General features: G+C 45.4%; 1 protein-coding gene across 1 annotated transcript in view; it reads right to left on the reverse strand.

Moving 5' to 3' along the window:
- The window catches only part of LOC145346307 (dedicator of cytokinesis protein 2-like), a 1,149,449-nt gene that overhangs the window by 824,279 nt on the left and 299,369 nt on the right, over positions 1 to 25,801 (reverse strand). The window contains exons 17-19 of the mRNA XM_080193520.1: positions 23,560 to 23,663; positions 15,330 to 15,513; positions 8,073 to 8,170 (exon numbers count right to left, since the gene is read on the reverse strand). Coding sequence (XP_080049646.1) covers positions 8,073 to 8,170; positions 15,330 to 15,513; positions 23,560 to 23,663 — 386 coding nt within the window. The remainder of the gene's footprint in view (positions 1 to 8,072; positions 8,171 to 15,329; positions 15,514 to 23,559; positions 23,664 to 25,801) is intronic.

Below are 25,801 nucleotides of genomic sequence, written 5' to 3' on the forward strand. Positions count from 1 at the left end.
GCACAGTGGTTAGCACTGCTGCTTCACAGCTCCAGGGTCCTGGGTTCAATTCCCGGCTCGGGTCACTGTCGGTGTGGAGTTTGCACGTTCTCCTCCTGTCTGCGTGGGATTCCTCCGGGTACTCCGGTTTCCTCCCAAAGTCCAAAGATGTGCGGGTTAGGTTGATTGGCCATGCTAAATTGACCCTTAATGTCCAGGGATGCGTAGGTTAGAGGGATTAGTGGGTATAATATGTAGGCATATGGGGCTAGGGCCTGGGTGGGATTGTGCTCAGTGCAGACTCGATGGGCCGAAGGGCCTCTTTCTGCACTGTAGGGTTCTATGATCTATGATTACTATGAAAGAACAGCATAGCGCAGGAACAGGCCCTTTGGCCTGCCAAGCCTGCATTGACGCATTATAGAATTACAGAATCCCTGCAGTGAAGGAGACGCCATTCGGCCCACCAAGCCTGTACCAAAAACAATCCCATTCAGGCCCTATCCACATAACCCTATGTAATTACCCTGCCAATCTCCCTGAGTCTATGAGGTAATTCAGCATGGCCAATCAGCCTAACCCACACAGGGATTGGAGTGTGGAAGGAAACCCAGACAGACATGGAGAGAACATGCAAACTCCACACAGTCACCAGAGGTCAGAACTGAACCTGAGTGCTGGAGCCATGAGGCAGCAGTTCTAACCACTGTGCCACCTTCATGACATAGAAACATAAAAACATAGAAACACAGAAGATAGGAACAGGAAGAGGCCATTTGGCCCTTCAAGTCTACTCTGCCATTCATTACAATCATGGCTGAAGGTCCAACTCAGTGGCCTAATCCTGCTTTTTCCCCATAACCTTTGATCCCATTCACCCCAAGTGCTACATCCAGCCACCCCTTGAATGCATTCAATGTTTTAGAACATAGAACATAGAACATTACAGCGCAGAACAGGCCCTTCGGCCCACGATGTTGCGCCGACCAATTAAAAAGCAATGACCCTCTAACCTAAACCAATCCCTTTCCATCCATAAACCTATCCACGGATCTCTTAAACGCCCCCAAACTAGGCGCATTTACAACTGCAGCAGGCAGGGCATTCCAATCCCTCACCACCCTCTGGGTAAAGAACCTACCCCTGACATCCGTCCTACTTGACACCAACTACTTCCTGTGATAATGAATTCCATTATCACCATGAATTATAATGAATTTACCATGGCCAATCCACCTAACCAGCACATCTTTGGACTGTGGGAGGAAACCAGAGCACTTGGAGGAAGCCCACACAAACATAGAGAGAACATGCAAACTCCACACAGTGACCCAAGCCAGGAATCAAAACCTGGTCCCTGGCACTGTGAAGCAACATTGCTAACCATTGTGCCACCATGCCATTTGATTAGGGGGTAAAGATTAAAAGGTCATGCCCAAATTGCATTCCTCACTCTGCCACTAAGAATCTCAAGTTATGAAACCGCCCCCAGTATGTAACTCAATACCTCAACTCTGAATTAAAATGTGCATTGAATATTGTGCTCAAACCTCGCTCAATCCTTGTAGGAGAGTATTGTAACTACATATGTAAAAATAGCTAAATTACAAAGATCTAAAGTTCCTTGGTCAAGTTGGCAATGATGCCAATCATTGTGGAACCAAGACATTATCATGAAAGTCTAGGTTTAATCCACAAAAGTGCTGAGTTTTCCCTCTTGACTGTAAAGAACTTGAAGACTTCCAAAAAGTAGGAGTGCTTTATCAAAGGTGGATTATATTTAATGTCAATTTAGTTGACAATTTGGAATTAAAAATCTGCTGATGACCATGAAACCATTGTAGATTGTCGGAAAAACCCAGCTAGTTCACTAATGTCCTTTAGAGAAGGAAATCTGCTGTCCTTATCTGGTCTGGTCTACATGTGACTCCAGATCCACAGCAATGACCCTCAACTGCCCTCTAAGGACAACCAAGGATGGGCAATAAATGATGACCAGCCAATGAAGCCCATGTCCCAAAAATGAATTAAATAAAAAGTTTGCATCAGAGTCCCTTGATTGGCTACAATTTTCAGACATTGCCTGATTAACATCTGCTGCCCCCTGCTGGAAATCGTGTGTGGGTGAAGATCAGGGTCACAGACCTCCCCTGTGGCCAGGATTCTCCAGTCCCGCTGCTGTGAACAGTGATGTGGCCGAGCACCGAAGTCTCCATTCTGGCTGGGAGGGGTAGTGAAGCATGCGAGATAGGAGCATTCTGGCCCAGTTGAGGGCCGTCATCATCAGGACCGTCAGGTCCTGCCACCTCTTCCTCAAAAGGCAAGCTGGAGTACCGCCGTTAACTAATGAGCTCTTGAGGAATCTAAATACGAGTTGAAGTGGCACAGCGGTTAGTGGCAGTGCTGCCTCACAATGCCAAGGACCTGGGCTCGATTCCCGCTTGGGTCACTCTCTGAGCGGTGCCTGCACGTTCTCCCCCATGTCTGCATGGGTTTCCTCCCACAGTCAGAAAGATGTGCTGGTTAGGTGCATTGGCCATGCTAAATTCTCCCTCAGTGCATCCAAACAGGCGCCAAAATTTGGCCACTAGGGGATTTTCACGGTAACTTCATTGCAGTGTTAATGTCAGCCTACTTCTGACTAATGTATATATTTTAAAAAAATATAAAGACAGGCTGCATAAACTAGACATCTTTCAGTTAGACACTTTACAACCTTCTGGACTCGATATTGAGATTAAATGTGAGCAACCTTTGCTCACATCTTGTTCCCTGTTACTTTCCATCTTTAAGTTTCACTCTCATTTCTCCCTTGTCTTTGCTTTCGGACGGCGGTTGTTCATCATTCCGCCATTCATCCCTCCTCTAGACTCATCCTTTGTTCCTTTTCGCATCCCATTACCATTCCTTCTGGCCCCGCACCATCAGCTCTTCTATCATTTAATCTCTCCTGTCTTCCGCCCTGTCGCAAACCTTCCTTCTTGTTCTTTCGCCCCAGCTTCCCTGCTTTCACTTAATTCAAAACTTATTACATTTTTTCACTGTTCCTGGTCCTGAACCATTAAATCTGTTTGTCTTTCCACAGATGCTGAGTGTTTCCAGCATTTGCAGTTTCTATTTCAGGCAGCCAGCATCCGAAGCATTTTGCTTTTGTGTAGGCTCAGTTTGCGTCCTCCTGAGTGCTGCAGTTTAACTGGTGAACTAATTGAGGGTGTTTAAAATGATTAAGGGAGTTGATGGCGTGGAGAAAGAGAAACTATCTTCACTGTCTGGAGGGAGGTAGGCGGGGAGTCCAGATCAAACGAAACTTTAAAATTAGAGTTAGACTGTTAAGAGGCAACCAAAGCATCATAGAAACCTGACAGTGCAGAAGGAGGCCATTCGGCCCATTGAGCCTGCACTGACAACAACCCCACCAAGGCCTTACCACCATAACCCCACATATTTACCTTGCTGATCATTCACACCTGGGACATTAAAGGGCAACTTAGCGTGGCCAATGCACCTAACACGCACACCTTTGGACTGTGGGAGGAAACCCATGCAGGCACGGCAAGAATGTGCAAACTCCACACAGTCACCCAATCTGTGCATTGAATCCAGGTCCCTGGAGGTGTGAGGCAGCAGCGCTAACTACTGTGCCACCCAACATATCAAGAGGCACTTCATCACAGAAAAAATAGTGGAACTCTGTCCTGCCGAGTTCTGGAAAATGAGATTAGATTAGAGGTGTTTGGTGGCCAGCATAGACATGATGGGCCAAAAGGCCTCTTTCCATGCTGTAAACAGATGGAAGCGGTGGGGGGCAGGGGTATTGTCACTCAATTAGTAATCCAGAGACCCCGTGTAAGATCCGGCAACCAAGGTTCAAATCCCACCACAGCAGATAGTGATATTTGAATTCAATAAAATATTTGGAGCTAAAAGTCTAATGGTGACCATGAAATGACTGTTGATTGCCATTAAAAACACATCTGGGTCACCAATGTCCTTTAGGGAAGGAGATCTGTCCTCCTTACTTGGTCTGGACTTCATGTTATTCCAGAGCCACAACAGTGCGGTTGAATCTCAACTGGCTTCTGAAATGGAGGGCAGTTAGGGATGGACAATAAGTTCTGGCCCAACAAGTGACAGCCACATCCCATAATTGAATGAAAAAAAAACAAACTCTATGACTCTCTATTACTCTGGACGTCAATGGAAAATTTGGGAAACTGAGATTGATAGTTAAGGTACAAAGGGTTACAAGATGAAGATGGGTGGATGGAATTAAGATAAGGAAAAGCCATGATATCATTGAATGACAGAACAAGCTTGAGAAACCTCATGTATTGAGTATGAGAGTTGGGAAATCATGTTGCAGACACATAAAACCTTGGTTAGGCTGCATTTGGAGTAATGCTTGCAGTTCTGGTCATCCCACTACCAGAAGGATATGGAAGCTTTGGAGAGAGTGCAAAGGAAGTTCAACAGGATGTTGCTTGGTCTCGAGGGCTATGAGGAGAGGTTGAACAAACTAGGGTTGTTTTCACTGCACAGATGGAGGCTGAGGGGAGACCTGATAGAGGTCTACAAAAGTATGAGAGGCATAGACAGGGTGGATAGTCAGAGGCTTTTTCCCATGGTGGAAGAGTCAATTATTAGTGGGCACAGGTTTAAGGTGCAAGGACAAGGTTTAAAGTAGATGTACAGAGCAAGTTTTTTTTTTACACAGAGGGCGCTGGGTGCCTGGAACTCATTGTCGTAGCAGGTAATGGAAGCAGATACAAAAGTGACAAGGGGGCACAGGTTCAAGATGTGAGAGGGAAGGTTGAAGGGAGATGTGCAGGGGAAGTTTTTCACGCAGAGAGTGGTGGATGCCTGAAAGGCACTGCTGGAGGATGTGGTGCAAGCAGGAACATTAGCAACATTTAAGAGCATCTGCATGGGTACATCTCTAGGAGGGGGAATAGATGGATACAGATCGAGTAAAGGCAGAAGACTTGTTTAAGTTTAGTTCGGGCATCATGATTGTCACAGGCTTGGAGGACTGAAAGACCTGTTTCTGTGCTGTATGTTTCTGCGTTCTTAACCTACTGGGCTACTCCTATCCTGCATTCCTGGGCAGAAACCCAAATATCCCAAATGTTGGGGGAATATTGGCATTCTCCAAACTGATCCCAACAGCTTATTCAGAACACAAAAGAAGAGATTGAACAATAAAACTTTTGATGCAGGAGAGAAGTGGTTGAACAAAACTGATGACTGTGAAACCGTTGTCGATTGTTGGAAAAAAAACATCTGGTTCACTAATGTCCTTTAGGGAAGGAAATCTGTTGTCCTTACTTGGTCTAGTTGTGACTCAAGAGCCACAACAATGCGGTTGACTCAACTGCCCTCAGGCAACTAGAGATGGGCAGTAAATTCTGGCCAGCCAGAGAGGCCCATGTCCCACTGATGAATAAAGAAAAATCCCTTTCCGTGATGCTGGTTGGGGGCTGAATGTTGGCTGAGACACTGGAGAAGGACTCTCTTGCTCTTCTTCGAAATAGCGCCATGGGATCTTTCACAATGCCTTGAAAGGTCAGACTGGGAAGGTTGGGGGACAGAGGGGATGTAGTGGAGGAAATTTTAAACCATGGCTTCCAAAAGAGAATTGATTAATTACCCAAAGATAAAAATTACCAGGGCTATGGGGAAAAGGTGGAGGAGTTGGACTGGACGAATCACTGGGATGAATTTTCCCATCCCACCTGCCTTAGGAATCGGAGTGGACGAAGGGCAGGCCATGGAAAGGTCTGTTGACTTCAGGAGGGATTTTCCAATTTTGGGGTGAGTGCGACCGCAAAATGCCACTCACTGTTATTAGCTATGAGGAGGGGTTGGAGAAACTTGGTTTGTTCTCATGGGAGCGATGATGGTTGAGGGGAGGCCTGATAGAAGTCTATAAGATTATGAGGGGCATGGACAGAGTGGATAGTCAGAAGCTTTTTCCCAGGGTGGAAGAGTCAATTATTAGCGGGCATAGGTTTAAGGTGCAAGGGGCAAGGTTTAAAGGAGATGTACAGAGCAAGTTTTTTACACAGAGGGTGGTGGGTGCCTGGAACTCATTCTCGTAGCAGGTAATGGAAGCAGATACGACAGTGACTTTTAAGGGGCATCTTGACAAATACGTGAATAGGACGGGAATAGAGGGATATGATCCCTGGAAGAGCAGGGGGGTTTTGTTCGGAAGGGCAGCATGGTCAGTGCAATCTTGGAGAGCTGAAGGGCCTGTTCGTGTGCTGCAGTTTTCTTTGTTCTTTGTTGCAGGGTGTAGCAATGGCAGAATGGGCTGAATGGCCTCCTTCTGTCTGCTCCTGCAAGCATTCTATGACCCCATGAATAGAATTCATTCCTCTCGCCCTGCATCCTTACTGTTCTAAAGGATTCACTGACCTTCCAAATTCCAAATCCACCTTCTGAAGGCCTTCTTGAACAAGCACAAAGACAGATGGTTTCGAGAAATAAGGTCTGCAGGTGTGTTTACCCATCATGCTGCCAAACCTGATGATAATGCACACTGCAAGTCTTGGCTGAATTAAGCTACCACTGGAGTTACGCAGTGTTATAGTAAATGCCAGTCAGCACTTCCTTGGGCATTCATGCTTGATGGATTACATCACAGTTCTCTCTTTCACACACACACACAAACACACACACACACACATACACACACACCTGATAAACGTGTCCTTGAATCCTTAACAACTTTTGGGTGCTGTGAAATACATGTTACTTTTCCCCCTAAATAATCCATAAAATGTCCTCTGGCAATTAGCAGCGCAATTACATGAGAAATATGAGTATTTTTAGCCAGGCTATTAGGCCTAACGAACTCTCTCCCTTGATCTCAACCTCACCTTTACCTCCGCCTGAATCATCGAATCTTAATGCACAGAAGCTCTTTTTTTTCTGCCTGTGCGTGAGTGAAGGAGCAGGTACGGTAACAATAGTTAAAAATTTATGCAAGATTTTGAACAAAAGTCCTGCATCAATTATTCACTGAAATAAAGAATGGCTTATTTTTACATTTCATGATCTCAGGATATCCCTAAATGCCTTGTAACCATAAAGGCCATTTTGTCGGGTAGTCAATATTTCTACAGGAAATTAGACAGCGTATGTGCACAGCAAGCTCCCACAGGCGGCAATGGATAATGATCGGATAATTTGCTTTTTTTATTAATGTTGGTTGAGGTATATTATGTGTATTGGGAATAACTCCCACACTAAGCAAAGAGACTTAGTGCAACTCATAAGCAGCACGGCGGCACGGTGTTAACACTGCTATCTCAAGCAGTAGGGTCCCAGGTTCGATTCCCGGCCTTGGGTCACTGTCTGTGCAGAGTCTGCACGTTCTCCCCAGGTCTGTGTGTGTTTACTTAGGTGCTCTGGTTTCCTCCCACTTTCCAAAAGAAGCGCTGGTTAGGTATATTGGCCATGCTAAATTCTCCCTCAGTGTACCTGAAAAGGCACCAGGAGGTGGTGACTAGGGGATTTTCACAGTAACTTCATTGCAGTATTAATGTAAGCCTACTTGCGACACAAGTAAATAAAACTTAACTGTACAAAGTACTAAGCTTATCTATTAGTGTCACAAATAGGCTTACACTAACACTGCAATCAAGTTATTGAGAAAATTCCCTGGTTGTCACACACTGGCGCCTGTTCAGGTACACCAAGGGAGAATTTAGCTAGGCCAATGTACCTAACCAGCACGTCTTTCAGACTGTAGAAGGAAACCGGAGTACCCGGAGGAAACCCGTGCAGACACGGGGAGAATGTGTAGACACCGCACAGACAGGGACCCAAGCCGGGAATCGAATCTGGGTCCTTGGCGTTGTGAGACAGGGGAAGAGGGGGATATGGCCCCCAGAAGAGTAGGGGGTTTTAGTTCAGATGGGCAGCATGGTCAATGCAGGTGTGGAGGGCCTGTTCCTGTGCCGCAATTTTCTTTGTTCTGTGGTAACCACTGCGCCAGCGTGCCACCCCGGCCACAAGTCCTCCACTCAGCTCAAGCCCGTGAAGTAGCAAACAAGTGATCTACGTTCGCTCCTATCACTTACTCTTACCTTGACCACTTCCCCTCCGTCCACCTTCATCAGTTTTTTCAGATTCTCGTTGAGCGCACTTGTGTTGGATCGCCACTTCAGCAGGCCCAAGAGATCCACTGGATTGTGAAGCAAACAGAAAAGAAAAAAAAAATCAACAAATTGTAATTTTTGTGCGAGCTGGGATTTAAACCTAGTTGCTCTGAATCTCCTTCCTGACAAAAGAAAAACACCACAGGGGTTAAAATCATCTTGGAAATGTACCACTCATTCAAATAGAATGCAGCATTGAGGAACTTTGCAGTGTATGATTTACATTCCATTCGGGGCAAAGGCCTATTTGCTTTAGTATATAGATAAGCATCTCTTTTTATTATTTATAAATAAAAAGTTCCAGAATAAAAAAAAATCGATAAATAAACTCAATCAAAATAATTTGACAATAATGTCACGCCTGAGGAATAATATCTTATCCAACGTTGACATTTGGTTGTAACAAAATAGCAAATATGGTCAAATTTGTGAAATGAGGCAAGGCATAACGACCTCATTAGTAAGTAAGCGGCAAGGTAAACGCAGTGACAGAAGGTGTTGCAGAAGATGGAGTACAATGAACCATTGCCAATGTGGAATAGAGTAAAGATTAGCCTCAAGGTAAAGGTTTACATAACGTTTTAAAGCATGGAAACAGGCCCTTTAGCCTAACTTGTCCATGCTGTAAGATATAAGATGTATTCCCCAGTCTATATTTTCTTACGAGTCATCCCAGTTTGTGCTTGAGGAGAGGCAGCGAGGTGGTGCAGTGGCTAGCACTGCTGCCTCACACAGTGGCAGGGACCCAGGTTCGATTCCGGCCTTGGGTCACCGTCCATGCAGAGTCTGCACGTTCTCACTTTCTCTGCATGGGTTTCCTCCAGATGCTCCAGGTTCCTCCCCCAATCCCAAGATGTGTGGGTTAGGTTGATTGGCCCATGCTAAATTTCTCCTTCGTGTGAGAAGGATTAGCAGGGTAAGTGTGTGGGGATACCAGGATAGGGCTGAGTGGGATTGCTGATAGTGGAGGCTCGATGGGCTGAATGGCCTCCTGCTGTACTGTAGAAATTCCATGGATTGGATTGCAAGATAGGAGAATCTTGTGTTTCTTCCTGGTAAATTCCAAACACAGTCAACAAAGCATTGTGGTGTGCATAATCAAAAGAGACCATTGTACTGCATCTGCCTGCAGTACATCACAAAGCTTGGATATCCTGATTATATACATGATAAAACTAAAGAGATTTGCCTACTAAGTTTCCAGTGAGGTTGATAAGTAGAAAGCGCATTGGAAACTTTGATTTTTAAGGTTGTATTTACCTAAAAAGGGAACCAATTTGCTAATTGTGTCGGGTTCATCGAGAGAACTCATGACACTATCAGTAAACCGTGGGTTCAATCCTTTTTGAGAGTCTTGAGTATATGATCATAGAATCATTTGCACTGACAACAATTCCACCCAGACCCCATCCCTGTAACCCCATGCAGTTACCCTACCTAATTCCCTCTGACACTAAGGGGCAATTTAGCACGGCCAGTCCACCTAACCCACGCATTTTTCAACTGTGGGAGGAAACCGGAGCACCCAGAAGAAACCCACACAGACACGTGGAGAATGTGCAAACTCCATGCAGAAAGTGACTCCAGTCCAGAATCGAACCCGGGTCCCTGGCGCTGTGAGGCACCAGTGCTAACCACCGTGTCACCGTACCGCTCCAAAATCTAAATTGATACTTCAGTGCCACATTGTTGGATGCTCCATTTTGCAACCCAAATTCTGAAAGTGCTCTGTGCCAATAAAGAACTAGATTTATCACCCAAAAGTGGGTTCAATCGGGATTGGGAGGGAGGTTCAAATTTAATTGGTGGGATTTTCTGGCCTCGCTTGCCCCAAAACCAGAAAATCTCACCTGAGGTCAACAGACCTTTCCATAGTCTGCCCCTTACCCGCTCCGATTCCCTTGGCGGGCAGGACAGCAAAATTCCGGTCAATGTATCTCCAATCCGCCAAAGGCTGGATAAGGGAAGCGAAGATTTAGGGCCTGTACCTAGGAGGCAATTTGGCAATCTGGCTGACCTCTGGGCAGGCGACTGGGCAAAGGAAAAAAGATGCAAGCAGAAACATGGTGTCACAGCCAACACTTCTGCCTTAAGAAATACTGTCAAAAAACAAATTAACTGATTCTTTCCTTTATTTCATAGCTATCTCTAGGAACTTGCGATGGGATGTAAAAAGGGTCTCACAGAAACACGTTCCCCCTTTCTTCAAAGTCAGGGAAATTTACAGGCGAGAGGAAGGCCATTTAGTCCATCAGACCTGTGGCTGTTGAGAATGAAGTATTCAGCCCAATCCTCATTTCTAATTCTTGGGCCCAGATTTTCCGGCCCCGATTTAGCAAGACTGGATGATCCCAGTGGAAAGGGCTGGAAAATCCTGCTCTTGTCAGTTACAGAACTTTCCTTCCTCACTAACAACACTGTAGGTGGACCAACACATCAGGGACTGCAGCGATCCGAGAAGGCAGCTCACCACCACCTTCTCAAGGGCAACAAGGGATGGGCAATAATTGCTGGTCTAGCCAGCGATGCCCTCATCCCATCAGTGAATTTTTAAAATACTTTTTCAATGCAATGTTGGTTTCTGCCTCACCGACCTTCCTTAAAGTTTATTTATTAGTGTCACAAGTAGGCTCACATTAACACTGCAATGAAGTTACTGTGAAAATCCCCTAGTCGCCAGAGTCTGGCGCCTGTTCGGGTACACTGAGAGAGGATTTAGCATGGTCAATGCACCTAACCAGCACGTCTTTCGGACGATGGGAGGAAACCGGAGCACCTGGAGGAAATCCAAGAGGACACAGGGAGAATGGGCAGAGACAGTGACCCAGGCCGGTAATTGAAACTATGTCCCTGGCGTGATGAGGTCCCTTAGCAGCAGTGCTAACCACTGTGCCAGACCCCTTAGAATCAATGCTAACCACTGTGCCAGGTCCCTTAGCAGAAGCTGTGCCACCACTCCACCCTACAGGCACTAAGTTCCAGACCCCCACCACTCTCATTTTCTCATCAAATGCCTTAAGTCTTGGTGGAAATTCTTTTGAAACTATGCCCCCTGATTGAGTGATACCAATCCATTTCAGTTTAGCTTGCAGGCATAGAACTTCAGTTCAAAAGGGATAATTCTGATGCCTGTATGTGAATTAATGTCATGCAAATGACGTGCAACACCTCTATCTCACTAAACAAAAGCATTTACCAGACAGAAGACAATGACCGTTTTAATCTAAATCACTCCTTTTATGTGCTGTCATAAAACTTGATTTTATAGGAATATAAATTACATTAACACAAATGGAATGAGTTAAAGGAAGAAGCATTGTAGTAAATAATATAGCAAAATGGGTTTAAGAGGCACTTTGAATTACATTGGGTCAAAGAGGGAATCGAGACCATTGTCAGAAGCACAAACTTCTCATGAAAATTCAGCCCTTGGAATGATTACAGAACAGAAGGGAGGCCATTCAGCCCATCAGACCAGAGCCAGCTCACTACAGGAGCATCTAAGTTAATCTCACATCAACAGCCTTTTCCTGCAGCCGTACATTCTTTTCTCTCTATTCAGATGCTTATCTCATTCTTCATTGAACGCCATAATTGAATATATAAATATACAAGTTAGGAGCAGGAGTAGGCCACTTAGCCACTTGAACCAGCTCTGCCATTCAATCAATTCATGGCTGATCTGATTGTGGCTTCAACTCCACTTTCCTCCCTACCATCCCCAATAATTGTTGACTCCTTTGTTCGTCAAGAATCTATTTTTTTTAATTAATTTGTGGGCATCACTGGCTGGCCAATATTTATTGTCCATCCCTATTTACCCTTGGAGGGCAGTTGAGAGTCAACCACATTGCTGTGGCTCTGGAGTCACATGTCGGCCAGACTGGGTAAGGACGGCAGATTTCCTTCCCTAAAGGACATTAGTGAACCAGATGGGTTTTTCTGACAATTGACAATGTTTTCATTGTCATCAGTAGATTCTTAATTCCAGATTTTTTTTATTGAATTCAAATTCCACATTTTCCCTGGCAGGATTCGAACCCAGATGCCCAGAACATTAGTTGAGTTTCTGGATTAATAGTCTAGTGATAATACAGCTAGGCCATCATCTCCTCCACTTGACCATCTACTGCTACCTTAAAAATATTCAATAACCTTGCCCTCACTGCCTTCCAGAAAGGTAATTCCACACATTAATGACCCTCAGAGAGAAACATTCTCTTCATGCAACATAAGGAAGGCAAATTGAATGTTGGCATTCATTGCTAATGGCATAGAATATAAAAGTCAGGAGTTGCTGTGCAATTGTTTAGGGCACTGGTGAGACTGTATCTGGAATACTGCGTGCAGTTCTGGTCCCCTTACTCGAGAAAGGATGTAAATGCATCACAGGCAGTTCAGAGAAGGTTCATGTGATTGATTCCGGGAATGAAGGACTTGTCTTAGGAAGAGAGACGGAGCAGTTTAGGCCCATTCTCACTGGAGTTTAGTAGAATGAGAGAAGAGCTTGCGAAAGCCAGTAGGAAAAAGACAGCAGCCAGAGTGAGGGTATCGGGAATTTGGAACTGAGTGGGAATCTGGTGCTGAGGGAAAAGAGGTGCTCTCTTTGGGAGGATGGAGAGTTGGACCTGCGAGGAGACTCGGGGGCATGTGAGGGGTAGAAAGAAATCAAACCGTGCCACCACTAGCCACATGCTAGTCAGAATAGGAATGCCAGGATAGTTGACATGAATTGAGTTGGCCTGGGGGATGGGGCAAGAGGGAGGGATTCAATTCCTGGGACATTGGAGCCGGTTCTGGGGGAGGTGGGACCAGTACAGATCAGACAGTCTGCACCTGGGCAGGACTGGAACCAATATCCTGGGGGGAGTGTTTGCTGGTGCAGTTGGAGAGGGATTAAACAAAAGTGTCAGGGAGATGGGAACCGATGCAGGAAGTCAGAGTGAAGGAACATGGGGGCAGAAACAAAATAGGTGTTTGCCGGTGACTAGTAACTAGTTTTTCCTTTCTTTTTCCTCCTGGCATTGTAATTGTTGTTATAAGTTAACTTAGGTGTTAAGTCATGGCAGGAGATCCCAGACTGTCATGCTCCTCTTGTGCGATGTGGGAATTCAGGAACTCTTTCGTTGTCCCTGGCTCCTTCACATGTAAGAATTGTGTCCAACTGCAGCTCTTGTTGGACGGTTTGACAGCTCTGTAGTTGTGGATGGATTCAATTTGGAGCATCCACGGTGCTGAGGAAGTTGTGGATAGGATGTTCAGTGAGTTTGTCACACCACAGATAAAAATTACTGAGGGAGATCGGGAACGGATAACCACCAGACAGTGGAAGAGTAGGAAGGCAGTGCAGGGGTCCCATGTTAAGAATAAGGCCACTTAAGGATCAACAAGTTCATCTGTGTGCAGATCCACAAGAGATGGGCAAGATCCTAAATGAATATTTTTCATCAGTATTTACTGTTGAGAAAAGTATGACGTTAGGGAACTTGGGAAAATAAATAGTGATGCCTTGCAGAGTGTACATATTACAGAGCAGGAGTTACTGGTAGTCTTAAAGCACATCAAGGTAGGTAAATCTCCAGGACCTGATGAAGTGTATCCCAGGACATTGTGGGAGGCTAGGGAGGAAATTGCGGCTCCTCTAGCAGAGATATTTGAATCATCGGCAGCCACAGGTGAGGTGCTGGAAGATTTGAGGGTGACAAATGTTGTACCTTTGTTTAAAAAGGGCTGCAAGCAAAAGCCTGGGAACTAGGGACCAGTGAGCCTAACGTCTGTAGTGGGTAAGTTGTTAAAAGGTCTTCGGAGAGATTGGATCTACTGGCATTTAGAGAGGCAAAGACTGATTGGGTATAGTCAGCTGGCTTTGTGAGTGGAAAATCATGTCTCACAAATTTGACTGAGTTTTTTTGAAGGGGTAGCCAGGAAGGTAGATGAAGGCAATGTAGTTGATGTCATTTACATGGGCTTTAGCAAGGCCTTTGACAAGGTACTGCATGATAGGTTGTTGCATAAGGTTAAATCTCAGAGGATCCAGGGTGAGGTAGCCATTTGGATACAAAATTGACTTGACAATAGAAACCAGAGGCTGGTTGTAGAGGGTTGTTTTTTAAACTAGAGGCCTATGACCAGTAATGTGCCTCAAAGATCCACTGTTATTTGTCATTTATATTAATGATTTGGATGAGAATTTAGGAAGCGTGGTTAGTAAGTTTGCAGATGACACCAAGATTGATGGCATAGTGGACACTGAAGAAGGTTATCTCACATTGCAATGGGATCTTAATCAACTGAGCAAGGGTTGATGAGTGGCAGGTGAAGTTTAATTTAGATAAATGAGGTGATGCATTTTGGTCAGTTGAATCAGGGCAGGACTTACTCAGTTAATAGTCGGGTGTTGGGGAGTTGTAGAATAATGAGATCTAGCAGTACAGTCTCATAGCTCCTTAAAAGTGGAGTCACAGGTGGACAGGGTGGTGAAGAAGGCATTCGGCATGCTTTGTTTCATGGGTCAGAACATTGAATACAGGAGTTGGGACGTCTTGTTGAAGTTATACAAGACATTGATAAGGCCATACTTGGAATACTGTGTACAGTTCTGATCGCCCAATTATAGTAAGGGTATTATTAAACTAGAAAGAGTGCAGAAAAGATTTACTAGGATGTTCCCAGAATTTGATGGTTTGAGTTATAAAGAGAGGCTGGATAGACTGGGACTTTTTTCCCAGAACATAGGAGGCTCCTGGGTGATCTTATAGAGGTCTATAAAATAACTGTTTTATCAAATTTCCTCTCATTGAATCATACAGTGCAGAAGAGGCCCTTCGGCCCATCGTGTCATTGCCCACCCAACACGTGTGAAACACCTGACCTCCTACCTAATCCATCTATCAGCCCATAGCCTTGAAAGTTGTGACACGCCAAGTGCTCATCCAGATTCTTTAAAACAATGTGAGGCAACCCACCTCCATCACCCTCCGAGGCAGCTCATTCCAGAACCTCACCACCTTCCTTTCTGAGGAGAACAAACAAAGCATCTTCAACTTACCCACAGAACTAAAGTTCTTCATCCTTGGACACATTCTTATGGATCTTTCCTTCACCCTCTCTGAATCTTTCACATCCTTCCCTACAGTGCAACGTCACAAGTTTAGGGGGTCAAAGCAGTGTTTTATAAAGTGTTACCGTTCTGTGTGAGCTTGGTCGAACAGACAAGTGTGGAAATCTGGAAGCTGTCCCTCGAGCATATGGGGTGTCCTCCACCGCTGCTTCTGAATGAAGAACCCAGACTGAGCTTCTGTTCAGCCATCTGTTTGCTGGAAAGGTTATTTAGGTAGATGCTGGCATCTTCAAGTTTCCTGCTATCTCCCTGCAATTGGGCAATCAAAAAGAGGACAGTTAGCAACACAATTAACATATCAGGATTTTTTAAAATTCATTAATTTATGCATGAGACACGGGCTAGGCCAACATTTATTGCCCATCCCTGGTTGCCCTCCAGAAGGTGATAGTGAGCTGCCTTCTTGAATAGCTGCAATCCAGCTATTGACCCACAATAGGGAGGAAATTCCAGGATTTTGTCCCACCAGCTGAGAAGGAATGGCAATACATTTCCAAGTCAAGATATTGAGTGGCTTGGCGGGGAACCTGCAGGTGACGGTGTTCCCATGTATTTGCTACCCTTGTCCCTCTAGATGGAAGTGGTCATGGGTTTGGAAGGTGTTGCCAAAGGAACTTTGGTAAATTTCTTCAATGCATCTTGTAGATGGTACATATTGCTGCTACTGAGTTTTGGTGGTGGCGGCATTGAATGTTTGTAGATGTGGTGCCAATCAAGCAGACTGCTTTGCCCTGGATGGTGTGAAGCTTCTTGAGTGTTGTTGGAGCTGCATCCATCCAGGCAACTAGGAAGTATTCCATTGCAATCTTGACTTGTTCCTTGTACGTGATGGTCGGGCTTTGGGGACACAGGAGGTGAGTTACTCGTCGCAGTGTTCCTAGCCTCTGACCTGCTCTCGCAGCCACTGTGTTTATGTGGTGAGTCCAGTTGAGTTTCTGGTCAATGGTAACCCCATGGGTGTTGACAGATATCCGACTGAGTTATTTCACAACATTTGTGGATAAATGAAAGTCCGAGGTGAGCAGTGTCGCTGATGTGGGAGAAAGCATGATGGGCAATAAATGCTATCCCCTTTGGCAACCACAGCATCCTGGATCTCAGAAAAATTAACATAGATTCTAGCTCAATCTTGGGAGGTGGTGGCTAGTGGTATTGCTGCTGGATTAGTAAACCGGAGACCCAGGGCAGTGCTTTGGGGATCTGGGTTCACATCCCACCATGGCAGTTGATGAAATTTGAATTCAATGAAAACCTGGGATTAGAATCCTAGCAATGACCATGAGACTATTGCTGATTGTTTGCGTTCACTGATATCATTTAGGGAAGAAAATTTGTCGTCCTTACCCAATCTGTTCTACATGTGATACAGTCCAACTTTCTGTCTTTATTAACCTTCATAGTTAAGTGAATTCTTTTGAATTTTATTAGGTATACCGGGTCATCAGTCAACTTGCCCAGCCCAGTGTAACTTCTCTGATGAAAGGTCATCGTAATAACTCTGTTTCTCACTCCACCAGCGTTGTCTGATCATCTGAACATTATTATTTCAGTAGCACTTCCTGGTTGGTTGCAATCACGGGGACAAATAATTCACTTGCTTGGGTAAATAACCATGTAAATCTTCAATTAGTGGCCATTCAGTTGGATGAGAGAGAAAATATTTAGCACTCAGTTGCTAACCCACCATTTCATCTTAAAATGGAGACATGGAAGCAGAGACATAAAAAGGACAGGTGTAGAAAGTGTTATAAAACATTAACTACCCTCCTCTGTGAAAGACTCCATTCCATTCGCTAAGTCAGGATGGTGTGTGCTTAGAGGGGAACTCCCATGTGATGGTATTCCGCTGCATCTACTGCTCTTATCCTTCTAGATGACAGAGCACAAGGGTTTCAAAAGTGTTGTCTTAAAGATATTCTGCGGTGCATCATGTAGATAGTACACACCACTGTTACCATGCTTCATTGGAGGAAGAAGTGAATATCTAAGGTGGATGGGGCACCAGTCAAGCAGGTCTTGCCTTGGATGGTGTCAAGATTCTTGAGTGTTGTTGGAGCTGCATCCATCCAGGCAAGTGGACAGTATTCCATCACACTCCTGGCTTGTGCCTTGCAGATGGTAGACAGATTTTGGGAATCATGATTCATGAGTAACTTGCTGCAGAATTCCCAGTCCCTGACCTGCTCTTGTAGCCACAGTATTTATAATGGCTGGTCCAGTTCAGTTTCTGCTGAATGGTAACCCCCAGGATGTTGGTAGTGGGGGATTCAGCAATGGTCATGCCATTGAATGTCATGCGGAGATAGTTAGGTTCTCTCTCGTTGAAGATTGCCTGGCACTTGTGAGGTGTGAATGTTACTTGCCATTTATCAGCTGTTTCCATATACTGCCCTCGGGCAACTAGGAATGAGTAATAAATACTAGCCAGCCAGCGACACCATGTCCAATGAATCAATAAAAAAAATTGCCCTAAATCAATTTTTCCTTTAGAATTTCCATAGTCTGCCTGATCTTGAGTGGATAACCTCTGGAACTTGTATCTTCCAGTCTTGTGCACATCGTTCAATTTAACTACTGTGTCTTCATTAACATTTTCCCCCTTTCCTTCTTTATTTTAAAGGCTGCTTGCTGCAGCATAAACATAATTCAATGTGCTTACTTAAACATGCACGGCCAAACTAAATCCTCGCAGGCAAAAGCAGCCCAGGGAGTTTAGTAATTCAACCTCTCTAATTGGGAGCTCGGAGCAATTGCAATGAGTAACTTCCTCCCAGGCCTGGCAGTACATCTCCTAATTGAAGATCCCACTGTCATGATCATTCTTCCTTGCAGGGTTTAACAGTTAACGTCATCCCTTTTGCACCTTTCCTGACAGAAGGATGTAGAAAAAGAATTGCTCACACATACTTGGGTCAGCCCTTGCATTATTGGACATGCCTGAGTGGAGTGGCCTGTCATCAGTTTGACCAAAAATTAATGGAATGCTGCTTAGGTCTGGTGATTCTCCATTAGAGGTGAACAGAGGGCAATCTGTTCCTGGAGATATGTTCTCCCCCACTCATTATTTCAGGTTTCTGCTACATATATAAGCTAAATAAGCATGAATTACTGCAATTGTCCAATTGTAGTGTGATACATAATCATTGTATTAGCCTACAAGATATTACTGCATCACTATTTTATTCTTAAATGCTTGTTAAGGCTAATATGATGAACAACACTTCTGAGTTGATGGGGCGTTGGACACATATCATCTGTTAAACGGTGAATGATTTCACAAGTTGGCAAACATGGATTAGTGCTATTCAATTTGCAAACCCAGATTTTCCAGCCACGCGCGCCCTAAAACCAGAAGATCCTGCCCGAGGTCAATGGACCTATCCATGATCCGCCCCCTCACCCGCTCTGATTCCCATGGTGGGTGGAACAGGTAAATTTGCCCCATTTTATTCATTAACAGTGCTTTCTCTTGCTAGAATAAAATTGAAAGAGATAGGTTTTTACTTGACACTATTTTTCAGTTTTTTTTTCACCTTCTGCTCCTCGAAGTGGGCAAATGCAGAGTACAGCTTCCACTCTTCCTACTCCAGCCCAAATTCAAAATGCCACTGTGGCCTCTTTGAAGCCAAATTAGCACCAGCAGCTGAGATGTAAGGTGTGATGTAAGCATACATGAGCCATATGGGAGACGACGGCCGAGTGGTATTATCACTAAGCCGTCTAATCCAGAAACTCAGCTAATGTTCTGGGGATCCGGGTTCAAATCCCACCACGGCAGATGATGGAATTTGAATTCATTAAAAAAAATCTGGAATTAAGAATCTACTAATAATCATGAAACCATTGTCGATTCTCGGAAAAACCCATCTGGTTCACCAATATCCTTTAGGGAAGGAAATCTGCCGTCCTTACCCAGTCTGAGACGGCACAGCAGCACAGTGGTTAGCACTGCTGCTTCACAGCTCCAGGGACCTGGGTTCGATTCCCAGCTTAGGTCACCTGTCTGTATGGAATTTGCACATTCTCCTTGTGTCTGCATGGATTTCCTCCAGGTGCTCCAGTTTCCTCCCACAGTCCAAAGATGTGCAGGTTAGGTTGATTGGCCATGCTAAAAATTGCCCTTAGTGACCTGAGATGTGTTGGTTAGAGGGATTAGTGGGTAAATATGTGGGGATAAGGGGTTAGGGCCTGGGTGGGATTGTGGTCGATGCAGACTTGATGGGCCGAATAGCCTCTTTCTGTACTGTAGGGTTTCTAGGTTTCTATTATAGGTGATTCCAGAGCCACAGCAATGTGGTTGACTCTCAACTGCCCTCTGAGCAAGGGCAACTAGAGGTGAGCAATAAATGCTGGCCCATGTCCCACAAATGAATAAAGAAAAAAAAGATTATATAGTGTCCTTTCACCACACAGTACCTCCAATTGAGCAGGGATCACTGTTTCCACAATGGAGGTGCCAGCCACGATAGCCAAGTTACGTTAAGTTTTAAATTACACATTTTCTTCCCTCAGGATCTCCACATCTCCTTTAAGACACTCCTTGAGATCTATCACCTTGACTAAGCTGTTGGTAATCTGCTCTAATATTGTCCTGAGACGTCATGGTGTGAAATTTCGTTTGACGGTACCCCTACGAAGCACTTTGGGGCGTTGGATTCTCTGCCTATGGTCTCATGACTCACAAATCTTTGACATGCGCCCTGAGAAGTACCACATCCAGGAATAAGAACAGGAAACCCGGAATCGGGTCCCATCTGCCTCTTTTCCTCTCCGTAAGGAGACAGAATCCAGGCCTATGTGTGCAACTTCAGATTTCCAATATGGATGCGACATTTGGGATGGTGCAGTGGCACAATGATCAGCACCGCTGCCTCACAGCACCAGGGACCCAGGTTCAATTCCGGCCTTGGGTGACTGTCTGTGTGAGGATTGCACTTTCTCCCCTTTCCTGCGTGCGTTTCTTCTGGATGCTCCTCCCACAATCCAAAGGTATGCAGGTTAGGTTGATTGGCCTTGCTAAATTGACACTAGTGTCAGGGGGATGAGCAGGATAAATGTGTGGGGAAATGAGAATAGGGCGTGTGTGAGATTGTGGTTGGTCCAGACTCGATGGGCTGAATGGCCTCCTTCTGTACTATAGTGTCTCTATTATCCCATGATTACATTCACCAACAGCATACAGTGTGGATTCATTGTGCCATTGGTGGAATCTGTTTTGAAGAGAAAATTTAGATTCTGCGACTACTTCAAATGAAAGAGAAAGTTAAAAAAAAATGTTTTTAAATGGTGAAGTGCTTTCGTAAAATCTAAAAGGAGGCCATTTGGCCCACTTGTCTGCACTGACTCTGACAGAGTACCTTACGCAGTCCCTTTCCTCGACCCTATCCCTGTAACCCCACACATTTGCCATGGCTAATCCAGCTAACCTACATATCCTTGGACACTAAAGGGCAATTTAGCATGACCAATCCAACTAACCCGCACATCTTTGTAATGTGGGAGAAAAATCACAGCACCCGAAGGGAACCCACACAGAAACAGGCAGAAGATGCAGACTCCACACAGTCACCCATGGCTGCAATTGAACCTGGATCCTTGGTGCTGTGAGGCAGCAATGCCACCTTGGTAGATAGAGTTAGAGAAGATGCTAAAAGTTGATTTCCTCTGGTCAAAGTTCCAGTAACAAGAGACCATCAATTGAAAATTGCCGAGACTGAGAGGGGAGGTTAGGGGAAATTTCTTTATATGGAGGCTTGTTGGGGAATGTAATGTTTTCCCACAGGGAGTGGTTTAGGCATCTCGCTGTTAGGGAGAGTGTTCCAGGTTTTTGACCCAGCGACAATGAAGGAACAGCAAAATATTTCTAAGTCAGAATTGTGAGTGACTCGGAAGAAAATGCAGATGGTAGTTTTCCTATGTGTCCTCTGCCCTTGTCCTTCTAGATGTTAGGGGTCATGGGTTTGGAAGGTGCAATCAAATGAGACTTGGTGAGTTGCTGCAATGCGTCTTGTAGATGTGCTGTGCATGGGTGGTGGAGGAAATAAATGTTGAAGGTGATGGATGGGGTAGCGATCACATGGATTCCTTCATCCTGGATAGTGTCAAGCTTCTTGAGTATTGCTGGAGCTGCACTCATGCAAACAAGTGGAAGGTATTCCATCACACTCCTGACTTGTTCCTTGTAGATGGTGGACAGGTTTTAGGGAGCTTAGGGATGAGTTACTCTTTACAGAATTCATTGCCTCTGACCCGCTCTTGTAGCCAAAGCTAGTCCAGTTTAGTTTCTCATCAGTGGTAAATCCCAGGATCTTGATAGTAGGTGATCCAGTGATGATCATGCCATTGAATGTTCAGGGGTTAGATGTTCTCTTGCTGGAAGTGGTCATTTCCTAGCACCTGGTGCAAATATTATTTGCCACTGAGCAGTTCATGTCTGGATATCGTCCAGGTTTTTCTGAATTTGGAAATGGACTGCTTCAGTATCTGATAAGTCGCGAATGGTGCTGAACATTGTGTAATCTTGCCCTGGAGGGAAGGTTACTGATGAAGTAGCTGAAGATGGTTGGGCCCAAGACATTACCCTGAGGAACTCCTGCTGCGCTGTCCCAGAATTTGAAATGGTTGACCTCTAACAATCACAACCACCTTCTTCTGCATTAGGTATGGCTTCAAATAATGGCAAATTTTTCCCCTGATTCCCATTGACTCCAGTTTTGCTTGGGCTCCTTGATGCCACACATGCTGTTTTGGTGTCAAGGGCAGTCACTCCCACCTCACTTCTGGAGTTCATTTTTTTTTCCATTTCTGATCAAGGCTGCAATGAAGTCAGGAGCAGAGTGGCCCTGGAGAAACCCATCTGAGCATCAGAGGGCAGGTTATTGCTGAGTTAGTGCCCTTTAATAGTACTGACAATGACACCATTCAATGGGGTTACCGTTGGCCAGAAGCTCAACTGGACTGGCCCATAAACCACTGTTGTGTGGCATGGTGGCACAGTGGATCGCATTGCTGCCTCAGAGCATCAAAGGCCCAAATTCAGTTCTGGCCTCAGGTCACTGTCTGTGTGGAGTTCGCACATTCTCCCCGTGTCTGTGTGGGTTTCCTCCGGGTGCTCCGGTTTCCTCCCACGGTCCAAAGATGTGCAGATTATGTTGATTGGCCATGCTAAATTGCCCTTTGATGTCAGGGGATTAACAGGATAATTATGTGGGGTTATAGGAATAGGGATTGGGTTGGATTGTGTTCAGACTCGATGGGCTGAATGACCTTCTGGGGATTCTATGGATAAACACAATGGCTACAAGGACAGGTCAGAGGCTAGGAATACTGCGGTGAGTAACTTATCTCCTGACTCCCAAAGCCTATCCACCATCTACAAGGCAGCAGTCAGGAGTGTGATGGAATACTCCCTATTTCCCTGGATGGGTGCGACTCTAGCAATACTCAAGAAGCTTGATATTATCCAGGTCAAAGCATACCGCTTGATTGGTACCACATCTACAAACATTCAATCTGTACATCACCAATGCTCAGGATCAGCAGGACTGTCTACAAGATGCACTGCAGCAATTCACAAAGATCCTTAGAAACCACCTTCCAAACCCACAATCACTTTGATCTAGAATGACAAGGACAACAGGTAGATGGGGACACCACTACCAGCAAGTTTCTCTCCAAGCCATTCACCATCCTGCTTGGAAATATATCGCTGTCCCTTCATAATCACTGGGTCAAAATCCTGGAGTTCCCTCCCTAATGGCATTGCGGGTCAACCCACAGCACATGGCATGCAGCGATTCAAGAAAGCAGCTTGCCACCTCCTTCTCAAGGGCAACTAGAGATGGGCAATAAATGCTGGCCTCGCCAGTGATGCCCATGTCCCACTAATGAATGAAAAGAAGAATCCTTGGTATCAATAGCATCACCTTCCATTCCTCAAACTCCAATGAATATAGACCCAGCCTGCTTAACCTTTCCTCATAAAACAACCCCTTCATCCCTTAGGAATCAACCTGATGAACTTTTACCTGAACTAGTTCCAATGCAGGTGTAACTCTCCTTAAATAGTGAGACTGAATTGGATGCAGCCCTCTAGGGACAATCTCACCAGTGCCCTGTACAGTTGTGCAAGTCTTTCTGATTTTAATACACCCCCCACCCCCACTCCCCCACCACTTTGAATACCATCAAAGACTCAATTCATGTTCGGAGGCTTTGAGCAGGGAGCAGCTAACAGGAAAAGCAGCTGGGAAGGAATTACAAAGCAACTCAAATGTCATCGCCATTTATTTTCACCTTGTACAAGATGAGGTCGTGCTCTCCATCTCTCAGGGTTGTCCCATCAGGTTTCATTAGTTTCACATATGCCATGGCAAATACTTTCTCTCCTTTATCTCTGGCTGTAATACATGAGGAATGTGATAGCACTTTCAGTCTGGCAAAATGAGAGGTGTTTAGTGTTTTTCTAGCGTGTTTGGCCTCCCTTGGCTAATGGTTCCAAACATTTCCATCTCAGAGGTTTAAGCATTTTACCCTTTTCAATATACATTTGTCTGCCTGGTATTTTCTACAGCGATGACGGCAGTGTGGCAATGCCAGTGGATTTAGTAACTGAGGGGGCCAGGCTCGTTCTCTGAGGTGATGGCATCAAATCTCACCACAGCAGCTGAAGGAGATTGAATTAACCAATGAAGCCAGTTGAAGTAACGGGGCACGATTTTCCTGGCCTGCCGCACTGCTCGAGTAGCGCAGAGGGCCGGGATATACTGGCGGGAGGGCAATAGCGGGAATCACGACCAGCATCCAGCCAACTTTCCCGGGGCCATGTTTTATGGCGTCCATCAGCCTTATGGCAGGAGACCGCACCAACATTCCCATTTCAGTATCATCATCGTGTCCAGGATGGCACCATCCAGGCTGAGTAACGTTTCCCAGCCCACTTCCACCAGCGGGGATTAAAGCTGGCCCCATCATTGGGATGCAGGTTTGGGGAAGCCACTGGGAGGTTGGCGATGAGGGGGTGAGGGAGGCAGGAATCTCCAGTTTTCCTGCCCATTGGGCACTTCGGTTTTGTTTTGGGGTGGGGGGGGATTGCCCCCGCTGTTATCCAGGACAATCTGTGGAGATGCCAGCGTTGGACTGGGGTGGGCACAGTAAGAAACCTCACAACACTGGGAATGGAAGGATACAAGCGAATGGTCTAGATGGACCAATGGGCAACACAGGCTTGGAGGGCCAAAGGGCCTGTTTCCAGTGCTGTACTGTTCTTTGTTGTTTTGTTAACACCAGGTTAAAGTCCAACAGGTTTATTTGGTAGCAAAAGCCACTAGTTTTGGAGTTACCTGACGAAGGAGCAGCACTCCAAAAGTTAGTGGCTTTTGCTACCAAATAAACCCATTGGGCTTTAACCTGGTCTTGTGAGGCTTCCTACTGTGTCCGAGACAAATATCAATGATTGTCAATAAATCCCATCTGGTTCATTCATGCCTTTTAGGAAAGGGAATACAATGCCCTTACCTGGCGTAGCTGACATGTGACTCCAGAACATTGGTATTTTGGTTGATTATAAAATGCTGCCTGAAATGGCCCAGGAAATTCATGGGCAATTGGAGATGGGCAGCAAATACTCCCCTTGCCAATGTGCTTCATAAACTATCAAACTCATGTTTCTTTATTTGTGCCCGAGTGGCACAATGGCACAATGGTCAGCATTGCTGCCCCACAGCTCCAAGGACCCAGGTTCGATTCCTAGCTTGGGTCACTATCTGTGTGGAGACTGTACATTCTCCCCATGTCTGTGTGGGTTACCTCCAGGTGCTCCAGTTTCCTCCCACAGTCCAAAGATGTGCAGGTTAGGTGGATTGGCCATGTTAAATTGCCCCTTCATGTCATGGGGTCCAGCTAGGATAAATGCATGGGGTTATGGGGTTAGGACCTGAGTGAGATATTGGTCGGTGCAGACTTGATGGGCTGAATGGCCTCCTTCTGCACTGTAGGGATTCTACAGTTACTTATATAGGGATCTTCAAAGGTTTCAATGGCCTGGATTAGCTGCAACTACTTACATGCTCCTACATCCTGGCTATTATTTATTCTTCAAGAAATATCACTAAAAGAGGTTGAATTGTTCCTTTATTTACTATTTGTGGGATCTTGCTGTGTGTAAATTGGTTGCCGTTTTTGCTATATCACAAAAGAGCAACTGCACATCAAACGTCCTCCACAGGTTTTAAGATGTTTTGGGATCTACTCAGGCCGTGAAAAGCTCCGCTCAACATACTGACCACAGGGACCCTGTTACAATTCTGTAGCACATCAGGCAGCTGGGGGAACGGGGCCACTGCCCTGCCTGCTCAGTGGCAATAGGGAAAGGCCCAAAGCTTTCTCCCTGGTCAGGCCTCATTTGCACTTGTTTGTGGTGACGTTACAGCAAACATGGGTGCCAACTGAGGGAGGGACCGGGAACCACAGTGAGACAACCTGGATATTAAAACTTAAAGGGCTGAGACTTCCAATTCACAGGATCACAAGGACACTT

Source organism: Carcharhinus amblyrhynchos, chromosome 1 (assembly GCF_965287045.1).
Source record: "Carcharhinus amblyrhynchos chromosome 1, sCarAmb.v2.hapA, whole genome shotgun sequence".
In the NCBI taxonomy this organism is placed as follows: domain Eukaryota; kingdom Metazoa; phylum Chordata; class Chondrichthyes; order Carcharhiniformes; family Carcharhinidae; genus Carcharhinus; species Carcharhinus amblyrhynchos.